Source organism: Watersipora subatra, chromosome 3 (assembly GCF_963576615.1).
Source record: "Watersipora subatra chromosome 3, tzWatSuba1.1, whole genome shotgun sequence".
Lineage (NCBI taxonomy): Eukaryota > Metazoa > Bryozoa > Gymnolaemata > Cheilostomatida > Watersiporidae > Watersipora > Watersipora subatra.
This window is the reverse complement of record NC_088710.1, coordinates 15,420,990-15,443,059: the sequence shown is the minus strand read 5'-3', so window position 1 is coordinate 15,443,059 and position 22,070 is coordinate 15,420,990. Positions and strand designations below refer to the sequence as shown.

General features: G+C 34.9%; 1 protein-coding gene across 1 annotated transcript in view; it reads left to right on the top strand.

The window, feature by feature from the left end:
* The first annotated feature begins 758 nt into the window (after window positions 1-758).
* LOC137390375 (WD repeat-containing protein 90-like) overlaps window positions 759-22,070 on the top strand; it is a 56,486-nt gene continuing 35,174 nt past the window's right edge. The window contains 13 exon segments of the mRNA XM_068076708.1: window positions 759-835; window positions 1,400-1,491; window positions 5,252-5,445; window positions 7,260-7,381; window positions 9,353-9,508; window positions 11,652-11,790; window positions 11,882-12,071; window positions 12,857-13,027; window positions 13,136-13,192; window positions 16,376-16,555; window positions 18,727-18,933; window positions 19,670-19,788; window positions 20,122-20,239. Of these exon segments, the coding sequence (XP_067932809.1) occupies window positions 826-835; window positions 1,400-1,491; window positions 5,252-5,445; window positions 7,260-7,381; window positions 9,353-9,508; window positions 11,652-11,790; window positions 11,882-12,071; window positions 12,857-13,027; window positions 13,136-13,192; window positions 16,376-16,555; window positions 18,727-18,933; window positions 19,670-19,788; window positions 20,122-20,239 (1,755 nt within the window). The 5' untranslated portion in view covers window positions 759-825.

Below are 22,070 nucleotides of genomic sequence, written 5' to 3'. Positions count from 1 at the left end.
TCTTCCATTAGCGCATTCTCTAGTATGCTAGATTTATTTTGCTGTTGTGAATCTTACAGTTTTCATCTCCAAACTATTTTTGCTGTTTAATTCTTCAAAAGCTATTGTACACAAACACTTTATGATAGGATCTTTTTGGCTGCTAATAAACATTTTTAACAACATGTTGATAAATAAGCACATAATTTTTTAAAGTGGTGCAGGTTACAGTGGCAACTAAGAGATGCTCACATTAAAACTGAATCAGTTTTAGGTGTAGATTTAATGTGAGATTAACAAAGTTTCCGTCGTGCCTTTACAAAACTTCATATGTAATTTTTCTATTTTTCTAATTTTTCTTCATATGTAATTGTATACTCTATGTAATTATGTGTAGTTGCCTTACGATCCATAACCTTTAAGCGTGATATAATGAACAGGCTACAACATACTTTACTGTTGATAATAACTCTTTATTTACTTCATGAATTAACTAACTATTAAAAGGCTAAAAAACTCCTATTTGTTTCCATAGAGTATCATAACCATCGCTTGGGTACTACATACATTCCATGACTGGTGGAAAAACGTGTGTTACTGGGATGACTAATGAAAATACGAGTTGTCTTCTCTTTGCAGCAACTATGAAAATTACGTACGTACGCTGTAGGATGTTCATCTTTTAATCGACGCATAACCATTTGTTTCCATTTCCTGAAATCCCCAGAGATGTCTTGTCTTTCGCGCATGCGTCGCTTCCTTGGTTAACATGGCGGCAATTCTGAATCGTTTTGGATAATTCAGATTTTGCTTTTTTACTTCTGTTTTCTCATTTCTCCCATCGCCATGTCGAATTGTGAGTTTATAATAGCAGATCATCATAATTTTTAATTGTAGCATTGCAAGTCAACTCGTTATACGTGCATAAAGAAACAAATCATCAGATTGCCAAAAATTCTTACACTTTTCTATCAATTTGAATAATTACTTTTGGATTATTTACTATTTGAATTAAAATGAGTCAACCCACTTTGTAATATAAGGATAATTATATATATATTTATAAATTACCTTTACAGCATAGTTGGTTAAAGCGATTTTAACGTCAAACTTGACAATGTGTAACAAATTCACTCGTCGGCAAAATGAAATCAAGATTTTATCTTTGTTGGTTGTTGTAACTAGCTTGTCTCATTTATTGAGACTCTAATGTTATAATCTTTAGGAGTATGAGGTATATAGGGTTTTGATTTATTAGCTATAGTTCAATTTTTATGGATTAGTACTTTTTGTAAGTGTCCTGCCAACCATCCAATGTCTAATATCTAATCACACACGGATGTCGTAATCAGTACTAGACTATGTTAAACGTAACCGCCCATATAAGCACGAATTTATGTTCTGATTTTTCTGATTTTAGTGTGGCAACACCCATATGTGAATGTCTTCAAATACTTCTCTGTGTCGAAATGGAAGAAATCGGCTAAAGAAGGAGATGTTACAACTGCTATGGTAATTTGCTTCGTCTGGTTATCTTTATAGTCGTAGTAATAACTCTGGCGTTGGAAAAGGTCACAGCACAATGAAAAATTTTGTTTTTAACAACACAATGATAGCAGTTACAGGATGAGTAAGGACATCTGTTGCTGCAAACGCATGGTAAAAGCGTGTTGTCTCGATAATAAAGGTGACCAAATAGATTTTGTGCAAAATGTGTTTAGATTAAATGTGTACTATCATGACTGCATGAATATATCATCTTGTTCATCAGAGAGGTGAAACTGATTGTACTGTATATGCTAAATTTATAAAACCTTTATATAGCTCAACAACATGCTACGGCTGTAGCATGCTACGGCATGTACGGCTGTAGTGAAGGGTCTAGCCATATTTTGATCCAGTTATAGCATAACTATTTATTTTCGTGATGTTTTTCTTCACCTATTTCTTTTTATCATTTCTTTTATATATTACTTGTGTGGATATGAGCAGCCTCATTTAGGAACTTTGATTGTTCTTGCACCAAACCACCAAGCCTTGAATTCACGTTCAACTGATATAGCCTATATTAATATATACATACATGTATGCAGTAGGCGCTCCGACAACGTAAATAATCAATTCTAGGAATGTTTACGTTATAGAAATTTGAGGTTATAAGAACAGTAAAATACATGTAAATTGCCTAATCCATTCCAAGATCTTTTCAAACTCACCCTTTTGTCATAAAAAAAAGAAAGACTTGACTTGAATTTTTTAATTTGTGGGCTGTACCGTAGCTGCAGCATTATTGTTTTGCATCAACAACTTTTTTCCTTTTTCTGATCAATTTTACTGGTTTCATATATCATGATTGCAGTAATTTTACAATAATTTGATGGGAACGCACATCTTCGAAGTTCATATACAATGATTTGCTTTTTTTCTAAACAGCAAAGTCTATTGTGCAAAGTAAAGCTAATAACAAAAATTTTATACGTCTACATAGAAGCAAAACGTCAAAATATGTTTACTATAAAAAGCGGTACTACCTGTTTGTCGTCTATCTGTATCCAGGGATGAAGGTTAGGATAAAAGATAACTTTAGATGATACTCCAAATCATGATATTTAAAATGATGGATAGACGCTGTAAGACTTGCACCAATCGATCACCTTTAAGTGTTTATTAACAATTGCGCAGCTACCTATTCTCTGTTTTGTTGGCACATCTGACGATCTATCATGATGAACTGGAATGTCATGGAAGTTGTATATATAATAGACTATCGGAATGTCCGGCGTTGCACGGGTATTAAAAATCAGCTTATAAACAATGAGAATGATAATGTAGTTGCTTGTCGTCAGCAAGAGCAACCGGTGTTGGCACATTGTCAATGACTAATTTGAATAAGCTGACTAATAAGAGCGCTGCTATGTTGCATAATAAAGGAGAGCGGTGGCGTGTTTGCGCCCATATAATGACATATATCGCCTAATGAATCTACCAAGCTCGTGTGGCTCAATTGGTTAGGGATTGGACTGGTGAATGGTAGGGTTGATCAAATCATCAAATCTTCTGTGATTCAGATTCTTCATTCCAAGATTTTAATAGCCATAGGCGGACATACTGAAGGACACACATACACACAAACTTTGAGAAATAGATATACCGCCATATGCACGTCGCTTTTTCTCTTGCAAGTGCAGCAAGATATGTTATCATTCAAATTGAATTGGAAAACTCGCCCACCTTTACAATTTATGTTATATAGAATTTTTTATGTAGTACTAAGCAAAAACTTCACATAAATTCTTTACGTTATGTGGCATTTACGTTATAGAAGGTATACGTTATAGGAGCCTCTACTGCATATAGATATATACTGTAAAACCTCTAATTAAATGCCATAGAGCTCTATTTTTCAACCCTTCCCCAATAGTGGTGGTCAATTGGAGGCGGCGTTCACCTAGAGGCTGGCAGTATATTTTTCAAATGACTCGTCAGAATTTTGGGACGATGTATTTAGCCCTATTACAGGCGACGCCAATGTCACCTATATTTTGCCCTCTTTTTACGGTAGAGCGATATTAAACCTTTTGGATGCAATAAATCTGCTAACTTCCTCCAACTTGTCAAAGATCTCTTAATAAATATGCATCAAGTAACCGAGAAATATCTCTACCAGTTGATATCTATTGCTTGCAATTGACCTGCGATGACATTATAGCCTGTGTCCTTGTTTGCAGTTTGTTGGAGTTTTTAATTTTCATTTCATTCTAAATTTTAAGTCGTATTTTTATTTTATATATATTTTTGACAATATTGCATAAAAGCTCATTGCACTCCTTGATATGTTTGCTACAGTTTGCAGTCAAAACTAGCTTTTTATGTGCAATAGAGGTGGAGTTATGAGCATCAATCCATTGCAAGCCGTGTTAAGATAGCTATTAAGGATGCTAAAGATGTTAAGGATGCTAAGATTAAGGATGCTATTAAATAACATGCTATAAATCTGCATATTTATAAGTTATATAATGATAATCTATCAAATGATACACATACATATTCATGAACAAGTGGCGTTAATGATATACTTACCATATATTACACGCAAAAACAAAAATTAACGTTTTTAAAACAGAAATATTTTCATCGTTTGCTCGAATAGATGCGTTCTGATTGTCGCTTTCGATGAAATGAACATCTTCTAGTTGTCCAATACCTTCCACAATATCTTCTGGCCTTAATTTTTTTCTGCACTGCTGAACTAGTCAATATTAGCGTCCGAACAATTTTTGGCAGAGCAAAACTTACGCGCTGCATTTAGCCCAAATGCATTTGCATGAAAGTTTGCTCGCTCAATGTAACCTTTGGCCCAAAACTTGCAAACCGTTTTTTATATGCAGGTTCTTCAAAGTATTAAGACCATGTTAAACAAGGAACTACTATTAGCCTGAGACCGTTATTGATGATTTCTATGGTGTTACTTTGAAAGTTCATCTACCAACATGCATTTAAACATTTTTTTATATAGGTACATGCACTTCGAAGTAGAAAGACCGCGTTCAACAAGGAACTACTGTACTATTAGTCTGATATCGTTGTTTCTATGGTGTTGCTTTCAATGTTTGAACGAAAAAAAACGAAAATCTTTGAAGTTGGACAACGAGAGAATTGATTGTTATTAATGTAAACGATTCGTTATCAATAAGATTTTGTGCACACTTTTTTACTTATCACTTGATGTTATGGGTTCATAAAGATCAACGATAGTCAAAGTGGTGGTCAAATGGAGGTGGCATTGAAATAGAGGGTGGCAGTCTATTTTTCAACCCTTCTCCTGTAGTGGCGGTCAAATAGAGCTGGCGTTCAATAAGATGTTTTACGCGGCATACGTGTACATATCAACATGGAAACCTTTTAATGGCGCACCAAATATATCAGTGATATAGCAAATATGGCTGGTATTGCTACATAAATATTTGGCATGCAAACCCTTGTGCTACTGGTAGTGAGAAGCTCTGTTCCTAAACATCAATAAGGTACCAACAAAATATTTCCAACTTTTATGTTAGCATTACATAGAAAATTTCAGAACATGTAGTTAAGCTATGTATGACAGTACGTAGCAATATTAAGGAGTAACAAATGTTTTTGTGCTACTGTCTTACCTTGGATAGTTAAATGTTTCATCATACGCTATAATCTGTTGGATATGTCCAAGAGGAGACAATAGGGTTGTTTACGTTCAGTTTTTGCTTATTTTAACCATCCGTTCTTATTCATTCAGGACAAGACAGCAAAGTGTACAGTTTACAGAATAGCTGGAGTTATCCCAGCCAATAATTACATCCAGTTGCCCAAAACTGGCTCGCAGTCGTTAGGTTTAACAGGTCGATACACGTATCTCGCCTTCAAACCTATTCCGGAGAGATATTTCGTTATGCATCTTGATGTTGCCAGCGCTGATGGGCTAGTGATCAGGTGAGTATACTGTCTGTTTTGTTCAATTATATTTTTGAGAATATCCCTAGATACATTTAGAGTAGGTGTTGATGAAGTCTAAGTGCACAAAAGCTGTGACTACCTGAAGATACCAAAAATTTGGGTTGGCAGCAAAAACTCTTAACTCTTTCACGACCGCAAGCCGATGTATCGGCTCGAGTTATCTTCTCTTTGTGACCGGAAGCCGGTACATCGGCTTTCAGACAGTGCGTTAGTTTTTTTATAATTACTTAGCTTTCGCTTCAGATAGACCAATAAGATTTGGTCTCCATGAAAACCAGCTTGTTGCTAACGATATAGACTAATCAGCAAGCCTCTCACTAGTGGTTCACTAATTATTATCAGCGGTAAACAGACAGTTCACCGCGGAAAAAGCACGGGCAAAAAAGAATACTACGATCGTTTACAGCTGTAGAAGCTTCTAACATTTTTAACCATTGAGACTCCAGTAACTCTATATTGAGTGATTCTGACTCTTCTAGTGCATGTATTTCATGTGAAAAATTGTAATAGTAACCGAACATTATGGCAACAGTCAAAATATGACTATCGAAATTTCTGACAAAATATTGTTGGTAAAGTTTGTGAAATTTTTGTCATTTTTTAATGAAGTTAGTTTAAGATTTTCATCTATTTCCTAAAAAATATCTTCTTCTCAATAACCTGTTTTTTAAATTAAGTGGCTATCTTCATTCTTTCTCAAATTATCACAAAATTAGTGACGTTATGTCAACATTTGTGTGAATAGAAAAAAAAATTCGGGCTGAGCTAGAAATAAATTCGGTAGCCAAAGAGTTACGAGAGTAGGACACTTTGCTCATCTAACCAGAAAACTCCTCAACATATCCTTATGCTGTTTCTAGTTTGCCGAGGTAACTTATTCTACAGCACAAACTTGTGGTACACGAGCTAATAATAGATTTGTACAGATCTAATGTTTTATTTATGTCTCTTGCTAATGACAACATAGAATACTGCCACTTACAACGGTTGATAATTTTGGTTGACAATTAGCGGTTTACCTCACCGATGTGATGTGCATCTAATAGCCTTGTCATGCTTATTTGTATGGTTTCTTTTTTAGTAACCAGACTTTAGAGTGGTATACTATTGCACAACATTTCACTGTTCCGTATTCTAATAAAAAACTCGTAATAACGAGTTTTATGAGTGCTCTGATTATCGAAACAGATAGTTGATTTGCAATATTAAGTTCTTTAGTCTGTGATAAATAATGAGTACAATGATACAACACAAACATCAGGAATGTAGTATTGGATTAACAATAAAGAGTAACAGATATGATAATAATCATAATATGTTAATTATGAATCATTTTAAATACACTTCATGAAACTGATACGTATTAGCAGTGCAACCCGTCATTCGCGTAGAAGGTTTTTGCTCGAGGAACATCGCTGCACATCTTTAGGTTACTATGGGAAAGAATTAAATTGTGATGTGCCTATAGCAACATACAGTAACTCGTCCAATGATGTTACAGCTAATTTGCACACTCTTATAAGATTTCTACAGTTTTGAGTTTTAAAATTATTTCTAAATGGTTGTTTTTTTTTTGGTTTTTGTGTTTTGCTCATGTTCAATGTGGGTAATATATTTCTAAGCAATTCTGACAGGTGTATGTAAGATCGTCTATATATCTTTACGAACTTAGATTTTTAGGAATACGATACTTTGTACAAGTTTCTAAAAACACAGAAACAGCTACTTGCGATGCAAGGGGCAAGTAAGCTGGCAATCAGCAGTGAGATTGTTTGCGATATTTATTCCAGGATATCGTTCTCCAATCTTTTCAAAGAATTCAAGTCAACATCAACATGGCTGCAGTTTCCTTTCATTGTCGTGCCTGAACACGATACAGTAGAATATCGAACGAGCCAACTAGCAGGAGATAGTAAGTATTTCGTAATGGCGCTCTAGGTGAGTTAGGTAAGTAAGGTAGTGCAGTAAATACACGCGTAGTCTCGTGTACTAGTTGTCCAATGCTAGTTTCCTAACATACAGGCTATTTTGTATACTGTAATCTCTAATGGAGAGACCACAACAAACAACAAAAGTAACAAACAAAAGTAACTTCCATTTCCATTAGCTCTGAAATTAATTGCTGTATTATACACCATCTGAGAGAGGAATAAATTCCCTACAAGGTGATGCCAATAATTTTATAGTTTATGACAAGATAACCCTTTTTAAGCTTTGTGCTTAAGTCCAAGCACAAATCTTACCTAAATTGGCATATAGCTCAAATTCTGATTGGTTTTGCATCTGTATCCAGTATCTGATCTGTGTTTTTAAAGGAATTATATGTTATGATGTCTGCGTAAGAACCCTAGGTGCTGCCGCTAAACAGTCAACAGATATAACAACCGGGGTTGTGGTCAATTCATACATAGCGCATGTCTCATACACGGCACAGATGTTGCCACAGCGACTCAAGGTCGGGCCACACAGGGCCACACGTAACAAATTGTTCGTTCATTCTTACCAAAATCCCGAAATGAACAGAATTGTCTGAGCTGTGCATGCACACCGAATTTGTCGACGAAACACTTTTAATTGGCTAAACAATTTTTTTTAGCGAGCACGATTCAAGCAACTTTGGCAGTTAGTATAGTCCGAGACACGTATAACGACACACAATAAAAGTACCAGTGCAATTCAGCATAGTACATACGATGCAGCTGCCTCAATTGCGTTACTTTTTGTTAGCGAGCGCGAGGTGAAATTTATAAACAATCTATTTCAGCATAAATGACGTTTAGACCGCCTATGGTTAAACCGAAACAGTCATGTTTTGATACAAGATTCCCGGGAATTTTGATGGGAGATATTGTGAAAATTTGTCGGCAGTGTTCTTCTCTTCATTGGAAGAAGTCAACAGCTTTATAAGAAAAGAGGAGCTACGAACAAACGTTCAATGGTCGGCGTACAAAACAGAGAAGAGGTTCTCGAAGACTATAACATTTGGTGGTATTTAGGTCAATGTTGGGGCAAGAATTCTTGGTTGGAGTAATTGACTGTATGTATAGTCAATCATTGGAGTAAATCCTTTTCTATACTTTAAAAAAACCAAGAAAAAAACCATCATTTCAGTGTTAGTTTTGCTTGGCAGCTACTCCTCAAATCATTTACCTGTCTAAATAATTTTACTTACATCTCATTGGTCGACATCTATGCCAAAATAGATTGTTTATAAACCTCACGCGAGCGCAATTTTAGCAGCTTTTGCAATTAATATAGTCCGAGGAAAATAGCGCGACACGCTAAAAAATATTACGACAATTCGTCATAGTAAATACGTTGCATCTAACTTGATTGCGCCAAAGATGACAACTCTTTCTACTACGGGACTTTTGCTGCTAAAAATAAATTGTTATTATTTTAAAAATAACTATTTGTAACCATGTTGTCCAAACAATAAAGAACCAACATTAGCGCAATTACGGCAACTGCATCGTAAGTAGTATGTTCAATTGTGCTGATACTTTTATTGTGTGTTGTGGTACGGGTCTTGGACTATACCAGTTGCAAACGCGGCAAGAATCGTGCTCGCTAAAATAAAAAATGGTATAGCCAATTAAAAGCGTTTCGTCGACGAATTCGATGTGCACGCACAGCTCAAATAAATATGTGATATTCGGCCGAATAAATCTGTGAATTTCGTGAATTCGGTCAGATTAACGAATAATTCGTTAGTGTGGCCAGACCTTGACATCTCATTATAGCTGGCACGGTGCCAATATCTAACCGTAGCAGACAATACGTAGCAGACAATACGCAGCATTCATAGCTTGCAGTTAGTCAGTAAGTCCATTTGGACCAGCTACATTTCACGGGTTTTACGTTGTAGAGGAGCCTTGCACAGCCCCTTCTACTTCTCGTTGGACACTGCTAGTCTTGGACTTGAAATATCTACTCAGTATATATCTGAACCGTACGTACAGCCATGTTAAGACTGTTAGGCTGTGTGCCAACAGCCTTGTCAAAGGCATCTACACGAGTGACAATTTCTATGAGCCAGGTTGGTATCTTGACTTAGACCGAGCAAGTAACTCATACTCCTGTTCATTCCTTATAAATGCAGTAGTATCATGTGCCTCTGTTTAGGGCGACATACATGTATATCAAGGTCATGTTTATTTACTTGGAATATTGCTTTCATGTAGGTATCCCAGGAATATGCTTTTATCCCGTAGGAAAATAGATGTTAATGGGGAACAGTTATTGAGGATGGCAATATCAATTGGCCATTGTACAAATTGCATTATAGTAAGCAAGCCTTATGGAGCCCATGTTTACATAAGCTAATGAACAGCAGCTTTCTAATCACCTCTAATCAACTTGTAGGCCTATACCAGGGTTGGCACGAAAAATCACATGATTTAAATCATTGATTTAAATTAGAATTAAAAAAAAAAAGTCTCAATTAAAATTTTTTTTCGATTTGTTTGTGTAATTTTGCAAAAACCAGCGTTTCTTGACGAACAATATTTTTTTGATGTGTGTAACAAATATGTAAATACTCCTCTGTCATGAATTAGCAAGTGTAATGGAAATAATTGATTGTGTGAGTAATACATTGCTACAGAAAGACCTATGAAGTGACGAAATATGAGTTTATTTAGTAAACCTCAAACTAGGATTAATTGTGAGGTGACAACTGCAGCTAGTACAGTTTTTCCTCACTACTATTTTTAATAAATGACATCACACTCTTTACGGCAATAAGCTCAAGTGCAAGCATTTAAGAGATTTTTCCACCTTTAGCTTCGTTTATTCAAAAATAAGAAATCTGTTAGGTACTGGAAAAGCTGGAAAGCAGGTATTTATATTTCGCATGATGAACTCCATCGATGACATCAAGGAATATTTATATTTCGCATGATGAACTCCATCGATGACATCAAGGAATATTTATATTTTGCATGATGAACTCCATCGATGACATCAAGGAATATTTATATTTTGCATGATGAACTCCATCGATGACATCAAGGAAGAATTTGCTTAAATCTTTCGTACCACCTTTTTATATCTTTGGCTTTCATTCGTAGTTTGTTTTAAATTGATAGTACATGTAGCTCTACTCTACTAACTTAATGTAGTTTGCACATTATAACTTTATATGACTGTTGAATGCAAAAAATACAAAAATTTGTTAAATTAAAGCATGCAAGTCAGTAATACTAAAAGTGGGTTCACCAGTCTTCTGATTTACAATGCAATATATATCTATATATATATATATAATTTGCATGAGCAAAATTGAGCGAAACAAATCAAAAACGTTGAAAAAATCAATGAAATCGAAAACTTAACGAAATAAGTAAATCGATGAAATCGAAAAAAATTGATGTATAGCGAAAAAAATTTCATTTTTTTTTGGAAAATCACATTTTTTTCAACCCTAGGGTATTCATATTTTCACTACAGATTTGCTTCTTAGTCTGGGTTAAGATAGCCTTTCAATCTGTATTTTCATGTCATTGTAATCAAAGTGGAATCCTTGGAGCAATGACCAACTATAACAGAAAAAAATCTTTAGTATAATGCTATGCTTTATGCATAATAAGATTGCTCTAAAAATATATTTTCATAGGGCTACTGTCAGCCATGCCTGTATGGCTTGCCCACATGACTACTTCAGTGAACTGGTTCCTTATATTCGACTTCTTCTATGACTCATAGTAACTCAATCAGCCTAAAGTTTGACTGAAACCTTTTGCTGAATAATTATTGAAAGACTCTTCTCTTACTAAGCACTCTACTGACAATGATCAGTTAAGGTCTACCTGATGCCAGTCTTCGATATAGAAATGTTTCTAGACATGAGGGCAAAGTAGACTTAGACCGCCATTACTCTCACCGCAGCTCGGGTTCATAGCAATTGAATACTCAACATAAACTGCTTATAAAAGGTTATAAATATAAACTGGAGTACTTATAAACTGGGTGCACTTATGCGTATGTCGATGTTATTTAAAACATAGCGGGTTGGTCCATGGAACAATGACATTAGTTTTACGGAACAGCCTTGCATGAGACCCACCAATGACATTCAGGTTGCTATTTTATAGATAGCTTTTCCTTTTAACATTTCCTTGAATGTGAAGTTGCTTTTCGCTGGTGCACAATTCTTGAATACTATGTATGGTACTCTCTAGGCGTTTCTTTGGAGCAAGCAAAAAAATTAAGCTTGACAGACCGGGGTATTCAGCCGCTGCCCTCTGAGCTAGCCTTCCCCTTGAGAAGATCTGATAACTGGCATGAAAAGTATGATTTGGTCAGGTGAGGCTCAGATCTTTATATATGACCAATCATAGTTTAGGTAATCAAACGCTTGCAGTCAGCACTTTAATTTTGCAGTCCTAATATTTGTTACCACCGCTTGCAGGTTTCCATCACAAAATGTTGGAAGCCCCTTGGCTTCAGCTTCCAATGCAGTCACTGCAAGTAGCTCAGCTCTCACTAAGAAGGTAGCTCTCACTAATTCTGAGGTGGCATACAAGCCGTCAGAGAAAAAAGGGCACTCACTGCCACCTGTAAGCACAGAGAGTAGAACTAGTGTTGGCTCTACCGTCAGGGTTTGTTCAAAGGTCAGCGCATACTTGCCTTTTTTCATGAAAAACCGTTTCTCTTAATGAAATTTGTTGTGAATTCAGGTTTATTTTGTTTTTGTGTTGTTGACTATAGTATCAGCATTGATGTGGAGGTTAGTACGTGACTCAGTATCAAATGAGTATGTAACTCCGTGTCAACCAATCGTTCCTCCATTACGTCTTAATTAAACTTCTAATACTTTTTAAAAGTTTTCTGTTGATCTTAACTTACAACACAAATAAATATTGTAAACTATGTTTTTATCATTAAGATATAAATATCTAATGAACACTAATACTGGAAAATTAGTTTTATATTCCTTCCTGAGCAACATAGCTAATAAATTCAGTGAACTATTTTTTGTTTTTTTCAGGATGTAAATAGTTTGTTGCAATTCCTAATTACAATAATTAAAATTATTGCAACCAGTCATAAGCTAGGAATAATGTAATACCTGCCAGTCTATTTACTAAATCTCCAGCTTAAATTAAAATTGATTGTTTTTACTATATACAAATACAATAAATAAATAGCCGTAGAATTCATATATAGTTTCTGTAACAAAAAAGAATCAACTGCGCAACACAAAAATTCAGGTTTTAATGAGGTGAGTCAGCATCTGAATCTGCTCTTGCGTTTTGCATCACTAGCTATTTGCGCATCTTCACTCTGATTCAGTAGGTATAATTATATTTTCATGTTTCTTGCTATGACCATTTTTATAATACATGTAATTAGAATTCAACAGAATATTATTTTTTTTGTTTAGAAACCCAAAGACTCGGTCGCTGTGCTCCCAGAAGTTGGGCTAGTAGATAGTGCTTCCCACTACGAGAACAAAGAGAATGAACCTCGCGAGGTATACGCTATGGGGGAGACAACCAACAAACCCATCCATAGGTCAAACAGGTCCAGCAAAGCGAAGAAAGGCAGCTCTCAGGTACTGTATCAGGTGTGATAAAAGACCGAGCTAAAGACTTGTAAGCCTGCTGCTTTGCTCTTGTCTGCAATCTTAATAGTGTAAAGCATTTGAGTTATATATTTGTAGAGGGTGAGGTTTCCATTCGACCAGAATGTGGATCAGAACTCAAAAGATCTAAGTAAGGTGAGAACATAAGTAGCTATTACCTGCAACCGTAATGTTTTATATTTGCGGTTAAAGTTTATTTTTAGTGAAACTACTGGAGGTGTACCTGGGTTTGTACTGTTCCATCTTTGTTGCTTTTAACCCAAAATTTAACTTTTCGATATTTAAGATACTGTAAAACCTCTAATTGAATGCCACCTTTATTTGAACACCACCTCTATTTGACCGCCACCTCTCTTTGACCGCCGCTATGAGAGAAGGGTTGAAAAATAGACCGCCACCATCTATTTGAACGCCACCCTCTATTTGACCGCCACCTTCATTTGACCACCACCTTCATTTGACCACCACTTTGACGGTCTTTGATCTTTATGAACCCATAATATCAAGTGATCAGTAGAAAAGTGTCCAAAAAATCATGGTAATATTAATATAATATATAATATTAATAATATGATATAATATTAATAATATAATAATGAATATATAATATTAATAATATGATATAATATTAATAATATAATAATGAATATATAATATTAATAATGAATCATTTACATTAATAACAATCAATTCTCTCGTTGTCCAACTCCAAAGCTTTTTGCTTTTTTTGTTGAAACTTCAAAAGCAACACCGTAGAAATAATTAATAACTGTCTCAGGCTAATAGTAGGCCCTTGTTTAAAGCACATAAACTGCATAATTTTTTTGTTATATAGTTCAATATATCAGAGTCTTGGGTTTCGAATGAGCCTATATTCAATACACAAAGAATAATAGAACTATGAAAAACAGGGTGTCAAAAGCATGTCCTGTAATAAAAACACTTGGTTTCGGTTCCCACAATGTGATGTCACAATTATTATTTACCCTTAGGTAGTCGATCCCTTTCACTGCCATTGAGGCTGTGCTTTTCTGTGACAATTGGTGCTGTTAAACCCAGAGAGAGCTAATAATAAACTAGGATTCTAGATAATCAACAATGCCCGGGGATCGTGCTAATGCCGACCAATACAAACACATGTTCTGGGTTAATTAATTATGCTTCAATAAATCTACTGTCGTTGATAAAGGTAATGAAATCACATCGATTAAATTGTGACCTGCGGTTGCGTGGCCCTAAGACTATATGTCAATCGCACTTTCGGCGAGATCACGCAATGCTTGAAATTAATTGGTCTCAGTCGCCACCCTCAACATCACAATAAAATTAAAGGGCTAGTGCATAATATCATCGGGAAAACATAGTATGGTGTTTGGAATCTGAGTTATTTATCATAGAAATAATCTGTACATGGTGAACTAATGACAATGATTCCTTTGTCATCTTCATTGGTTCTCTGGAGTTGTCCTACCTTCGCCTGACACTAGCGTCATTATCATAGTTGATAAATATAAGCGGTAAGCAATAAAATAAGCGGTAAGAGCACACAACACCGCATATGAAAATTGTGACGTCACAATTTTCGAGTCTATGCCATTGAACATTTCTGCGGTAGAGCTCTGGGGAAATCCTATAAACACCAACCAACGTCTGTCTCACCATGTCAAACAATGGCTCATTCGAAAGCCAAGACTCTGATGTATTAAAATATTTGATAAAAAAATTATGTAATGGATGTGCTTTAACATCTTGGTACTTGAAGTGCATGTATATAAAACACGGTTTACATTTACGATGGTAGATGAATGACTAGTTTTATGTCGAAGGCTACATTTAACAAGCAAAATCTTTACGCGTCGCATTTATTATAAATGCAATGCGTAAAAGTTGCTCTGCCAAAAAACTGTTTGAACTCTAATATTGATTAGTTTAGCAGTGCAGAAGAAAAGTTGAGATCAGTAGACATTGTGGAAGGTATTGGACAACCAGAAGATGTTCATTCCATCGAAAGCAACAACGCAGAACCCAGCTATCCGAGCAAATAAAGCAAATATTTTTGTTTTAAAATTGTTGATTTTTGTTTCTGCATGTAATATAAGTATGGTTGGTTTATGTCACTTGTTCATTAATATATATTTGTAGCAGTTGATAGATTATCATTATATAACGTATATATTTGCAGATTTATAGCATATTGTTTGATAGCATCATTGTGGTAATCTGATCTTACAATGGATCGACGTTCGTAACTTCTCTTCTATTGCACATAAAAAGCTAGTTTTGGCTGCAAGCTGTAGCAAACATTGGTAAATATAGAAATACAATAAAAATATGTTTTTAAATTTAGACTGAAATAAAGATTGAAAGCTCCAATGAATTGCAAAGCAGGATACGTTATAATATCATTGCAGATTAATTGCAAGCAATAGATATCCGCTGGTAGAGATATTTTTTAGTTTCTCAATGCATATTTATTAAGAGGTTTTTGACAAGTTGGAGATAAGTTAGTAGATTTATTGCATATAAAAGGTTTAATATCGATCCACCGGTAAAAAAGGGCAAAATATATATAGGTGACATTCGCTTCTCCCGTGAAAGGGCTAAATTTATTTTCCCAAAATTTTGACGAGCCATTTGAAAAATACAACTCCCGCCTCTAATTGAACGCCACCTTCAATTAACCACCATTATAGAGGAAGGGTTGAAAAATATAGCGCCATGGCGTTCAATTGGTGGTTTTACGGTAGTTATTGTTTGGGCAGGGGGAACATTTTTAACTTTTGCAGTTGATTTATAGACCCAACTGTGAAAAGATATAGACAGATGTTCATGGTAGACATCTAAGTAGATGTTAATAGTAGATGTATACTTGATGATAACTGGTAGCAACATATTTTGTGATCTGGTTTATTTGTCATGACTAGCTCAGCGTGGAAGGCACACAGACATAGTCCTGGTTTGAGAACTCAGTACTGCTTAGTATCAAATTCAACTCTCTATCAATGGAGCAATTTGCTCCATTGTGAGAACCTCTAGACTTTTCACATACAAGTACTATAGATGGAGTTTAAAAATGTAATGTACCTTATACCATCCTGTCATTATGAAGGTATACTGTATGTAATAAATGCCATAGCTTATAGATTTATTCATATGCCACAGTAATAATCTAAAGTTAGACCATATGCTAGTCTAGCCTGGAAGTGTATTGTATGTCATACTGCGAGCCTTGAGATATATTATACAACATATAGTATCTTTGAGTTGTGTCATGGTGGAGCCAGATTTGTCAGTGCAGTTTCAGAATTGTTGTTTTAGAGCTTGCAACCAGATCCTATACTTAAACTTAAAAAGGTGATAGGCTTTGGAGGAGGCACAGATCGGCAAGCTGTTTGGACGCAAGATGGGGGTAGTATTGTCTATCCCTGTCACTCCATTGTTGTCTCTCTTCACGTTGCTACTGGCCGACAAAGGTTTTTTATTGGCCACACAGATAAGGTGAAGAGCACTCATTATGTCATTGTTTAAAATGTCCATTGAGTGCAGTCTCATTTACAGTGTGAGAATTTCAGTCATAAAATGGTTTTTATTTGTAGTTTTCTTACCCCAAAACTTGCAATGAAAGGCAGCAGTGATGTGTTATTAGGAAAGGAAAATATGATAAGTAAAATTGCAATACAGTAGATGCTTTTATAAAGTATATCGTAAATTCTACATGGTATTAAAAAATTTATGTTAGGTGTTTGCTTTGTAGTTTGTAAAAATCCATATAACATAAAGTGTTAAGTTTGTGCGAGTTTTCAAATTGGATTTGCATAACGAGAATCTCGCAGTTAGCCTTAAAATAAGTGGCCTTAAAAATATCGCTTACTCTCTTTCCACACTTTTGAGCGAAAATGACGTATAGGGTTCCCTATTATATACATGTATACTAGTACCCTGACTGTCTAGTTCGATGTGAGAGATTGTCAGGTGTGTCGACAGAGCACAGGAAATACTTAGCCGAGCAATTATTTGTAAATACTTGAAGGCGATCTATTGGTGCAGGTGTTAGAGTGTCGATACACCAAAATGAATGTCACGAGTTGAAGTCTCATTGAAAGCTATCTTATATCCTAACCTTGAACCCTAGCAACGGATAGACGGCCGGTCAAACAGACACCACCTTGAACTCTGGCAACGGATAGACGGGCTGTCAAATAGACACTCTTAATATATATAAAGCCAATATATAGTTTTGTTTTACTTTATTTTAGACATATAAAATAGTTTTCAATCTTTTTCCTTTGCAGAATAGACAATGTTGTTTAGAAAACATGAAAAGAACTGATGTAAATTGACATTGGAGGTGTGTGCTCCCCATTAACTTGTTGTAAAATTACCGTAGCCATGAATCTTAAACCGAGCAAAATTAATAAAAATGTCAAAAACCTGTCGATACAAACCACTATTACAACAGTTACAGTAAAGCCTGTAAATTAAAAAACTTAAGTCTAGTTTTTCTTTATGGAAGGGCCAATGGAGTGAGTTTGGGATGATCTTAGAATGGGTTAGATAATTTACATTGGACACCCGCCATATGACATTAATTCCTTCTGGTGTTGGGATAGTAAGGCAGAAAAGCTGTATAGAGGGGTATAGAAACCCATAGTGATTATCCAATGCAAACACACACTGGTAAAAACGTCAAAATTTTATATACGTACTGTACATATTAAAACTTGGTAACAAAATAGTATATTAACCTTAGTAACTATAGCTGCCTACTTTAGTGTATTTAGTGATTATGATCTGCAATACAATTTTTATTGCAATAAAATCATTTTCTTCTCCATTTAAGATCTTTATCAATATTAGGATCCATGGCTAACGAATTAAAGTTATATGCAATGAATTAAAGTTTATAGTAAATATTATATTAAGCACTAAAATTCACAGTAAATTCGATATCATTTTACTCACGTGAAATAAAGTCTTTACGAAACTTGAATAACGCTGAACTGAGAGAGATGTGGAGCAGCGTATCTTTTTCAAGCATTATGGGAGGGATTTCGGCGAATAGCATATCGAAATTTTTGCGACTATGACGCATCCAGCACACCGAATTGGTAGAATTTCGCTGAATAAGACTACTAATTTGTAGAATAACACTGCCAAATTAGAATTTGAGAGACATTTTTGGTGATGTCGTAAGGCGTGGAAAGTGCCATAGCGAGGAGCTGGCAACAAAATTGCCTTGTTGTGCTTGTTTCAATTCAATGACCAAGGCTATCATATTTCCTTTTGCAGCTGTATGATATGTACATTTAGTAAAAAATCAGCATTTATTAACTTAAGCATTATTAGATAAGATAAATAATTATTTACATAATTTTGCTCTCTAAACAGTCTTTGTCTGTTGTTAGATGTGAATAATACTTTCATCTGCTCTAAGGTTTTTATATAGAGAATAGAACATTTATTTAAATGATCCAATATAAGCTGTTATTGCACTTCGTTTATACATTAGCCTTTGACAGATTATTTGGTGGCTCTGTTTGTTAATTGGGTGTTCAGCGTGACAAGCGGTTAAACAAATGCTGAAACTTGTGGCAAAATACATTGTTTAGTTGATCTCTGAAATTCTTTTAGACAATACTCAAAACTTTTAATTGTTACTTATATTGAAGGTCTCCTGTCTCAGCCTTACAAGAGACACGACGCTCCTAGCCTCAGGCCAGGCTGGTGAGAATCCCTCTGTTAGGATATGGAACTACAAGAATTTAAGCTGCCTGTCAGTATTTAGGGTCAGCACTGCGATCTCCCTGCGTCACATGCATTTCTCAGAGAGGGGCACTATTTTGGCTACAGCAGGTCTAGATGGCCATAAGAGAAGTGTGGGTTATACAGACAGTTGCTGCATATAAATTTCATTGATCTACTTTTTAGGTTGCTAACATCTTTGGAAAGTTTAACATCAAAAAAAAATCATTGACAATATTTTGATAAAATGGAAATTCTTTATTTATGAATAGGTACATGTCCGTGTGATTACAAGATATAAAATAGTTTTAAATAATACCTCTTTTTCTTTTCTCCACTACTTACAGATATCATGCCCTTTCTTGTATTTTTCAAACTGAATAATATTTATATATTATTAACTTAGTTTTATTTTTATTATTAGCATTATGATACTATTATCTTATTATTAGCATTATTATTATTATGATAGTAATAATATTAAGATAAATAACTAGATTACTACATCTAGTTGTTCATAACACTTCACATTTTTTGGGGCGCTGTTAGTAGCAGACCTGTATTCTTATATGTTTATATATTTATGAGTAGAAAAAAACTATATACATTATGGTTACAAATTTATATAAAGATATACATTTATTTGTATGTAAATAAGTTTTATTATTTGTTTCATAATATTTATATTGAATGCTAGAGAGGGAGGTGTGTGAAGGCACACAGGAGTGTTTATAAAGCCTTATTTTACAGTTCGTTTTTTTATAGTTTGGCCCACTTTCAGGTCACTTTACACGCTATCTTAATCCGTTTCTACCTTTTTATTGCCTGTTTACAAGCATTGGGTCTATTTGTGGTTGTGTACACTTGCAGCTGATATCTGTCTGGAATACATCTCGTATTCTGCAAGGAGGTGAAGCTAATCTAATAGCTAAAGCTCATACTGAGGCAGAAGTTATGATACTGAGAGTTTCTCCTTCTGATGACTGCAGGTCAGTAGCACTCGCTAGATACTGCCATAGTTTTATTAGGTGGAGTAATAACACTACCTGGTTGTGTGACTAGCTTATTACCACATTGTCACAGTGCACATTGTCACAGTGCACATTGTCACAGTGCAGCCAGTTGATGCCTTATTGTTATCAGGTCATTTTGTAGCATGATTACATGGTGTAAATATTCAATCACTAGCTGCATCGGTAGATGTGGAGTTGGTACTAGTCGGTCATGCGATGGTATCACTGGTGTTTTTGTTGATGTGATGGTTGCATAAATCATCGACAGTAGAATTGAATGAGGCTCACGATGCAGATGGTCTTCTACAGACTTGTCTCTTGCGGAAGAAACAATCTCAGACTCTGGAGACTAAAAAACAATTCTCTTCGCTCAGCAGCCATCTCACTCGCAGAGCATCACCTTATGGAATTTACTGATGTATGCTGGGCTCTACAGCAGTCTACGTCGATTCAGAAATCTTCAGGGGGACAGAGCATGTGAGTTAGGCTTGTAGTTTAATACAATACTATCAAGCTTGCTTTATTCTGTATCGTTATTAAATATTTTATGTTAGAACACCTGGGCATAACCTGTTATTGTTAAATATTGCTAGGTTCAGTATTGATGTTATACATTTACTGTATAATGAAAATGACTACACTCAACAACGTGTACTATTATTCGATATTGGCCCACTCACTACATGGTGTGTTATTATTGGATATTAGTACACTAAGTAAAGTACTATTATTAAATGTTAAGATTCGTTGCACTCAGGATTGAGTGTTGTCCTCGAATGTTGCCACGCAAAGATGAATAGTATGGACATAGAACATTCTCATAGGCAGTATTTTTATGTTTCTATTAGAGATGAACTATTTTGAAGCAAAATCTTGGACATGGATGTTCCAGTAAATGTTCGGGTCAGCATTGAACTCTCAGATTATTTCTAGTGGTAAAAGCAGCTCGGAGAAAATGAGAAGTTTGTGAATTTTTTATTATTATTTATGATCTGTTTAATTTATTGATGCTTTGCTACATAAGAAATGGTTGGAATCTTCATTTTCAAACTTTGCATTTTATCCTATAACAATCAACTTAATCACACTTTTCACAATACCACATCGCTAACTTTTGTGTTGTCACGTAAACAAAGCTAGCTACTTGACTTAAATCTAGATTACGTAGTTGTTAGTTTGTTTCAGATAACAAAGTTTTTTGGTAGTACTCCCACAGGTTACTATGTGGCTTATATAACATTAATATAGGTATAGTCAGTTGTAAATACAGCTTATGGTTTCAATGTGGCTTGTTCTACTGCGAAACAGCTATTAAGGTAATATTTCCAAAAATTGACCGAACTGTTATAAAGGCTGCTGTAAGTTATATGCTAGTGATTTGACTGCATCGGTGAAGATTCTAAGTGGAATAATGAATTTTCAACTTTGCTCTACTGCTGGTTTTTATTTTAATAGGTGTACATATATTATAATTTTAGGTTCAGTGCTTGATCTTAGCTAAGAAATTTGAATATTAGCATCAGCTATTAAGTATTGGGAGACGTGGTATTGAATAATGAATTTAATAGGGGCTCTGTATACAATAATGAATTTTTCAAACCCCGGCATTTGATACTGATATTAGGTATTGGAGTCATAATTATGAGACCGCTTAAAATACAGACATTATTTATTATTAATTCATAGTTTGTTAGGTATTTATTAGATGCAATATGGCCATATGCGTAATTAATATCATTAAATAACAACTGAAATAGCAACCTGGTAATTACCTATTTGCCAGGTTTTTGTGTAATGTAATGGTATCTGCACATTATGATAAAAAATCCTAATAAAAACTAAGTTTATATTTGTCAACAAAATTAGCCAATTTTAAGTCTTTCGATCATAAGGATACATGTAACTATATAACAGTAAATTGGTGGCCTTTACATTTAGTTGGCCAGCCCTTATAGTCAATAACAGGATAGGATAGAATGGTTGCCCAATAAATAGGTTAAATATTTCTTGAGAATACTTTTGGTGGCAGACAGAGTGTCTACAAAACTTGATTCTCAAATAAGTATAGTATGAATGGTCTGAGATAATAAAGGTGAGTTTATGCCATAAATAACATAGAACAGGAAAAGACTTCTAGGTGGTCCCATAGTTACTATCACCATTGTACTTTAAGGAAAGTAGAGGAGAGGGAACTAGGTGGTTCATAGTTACTATCACCATTGTACTTTAAAGATAGTAGAGGAGAAAATAATATTGTA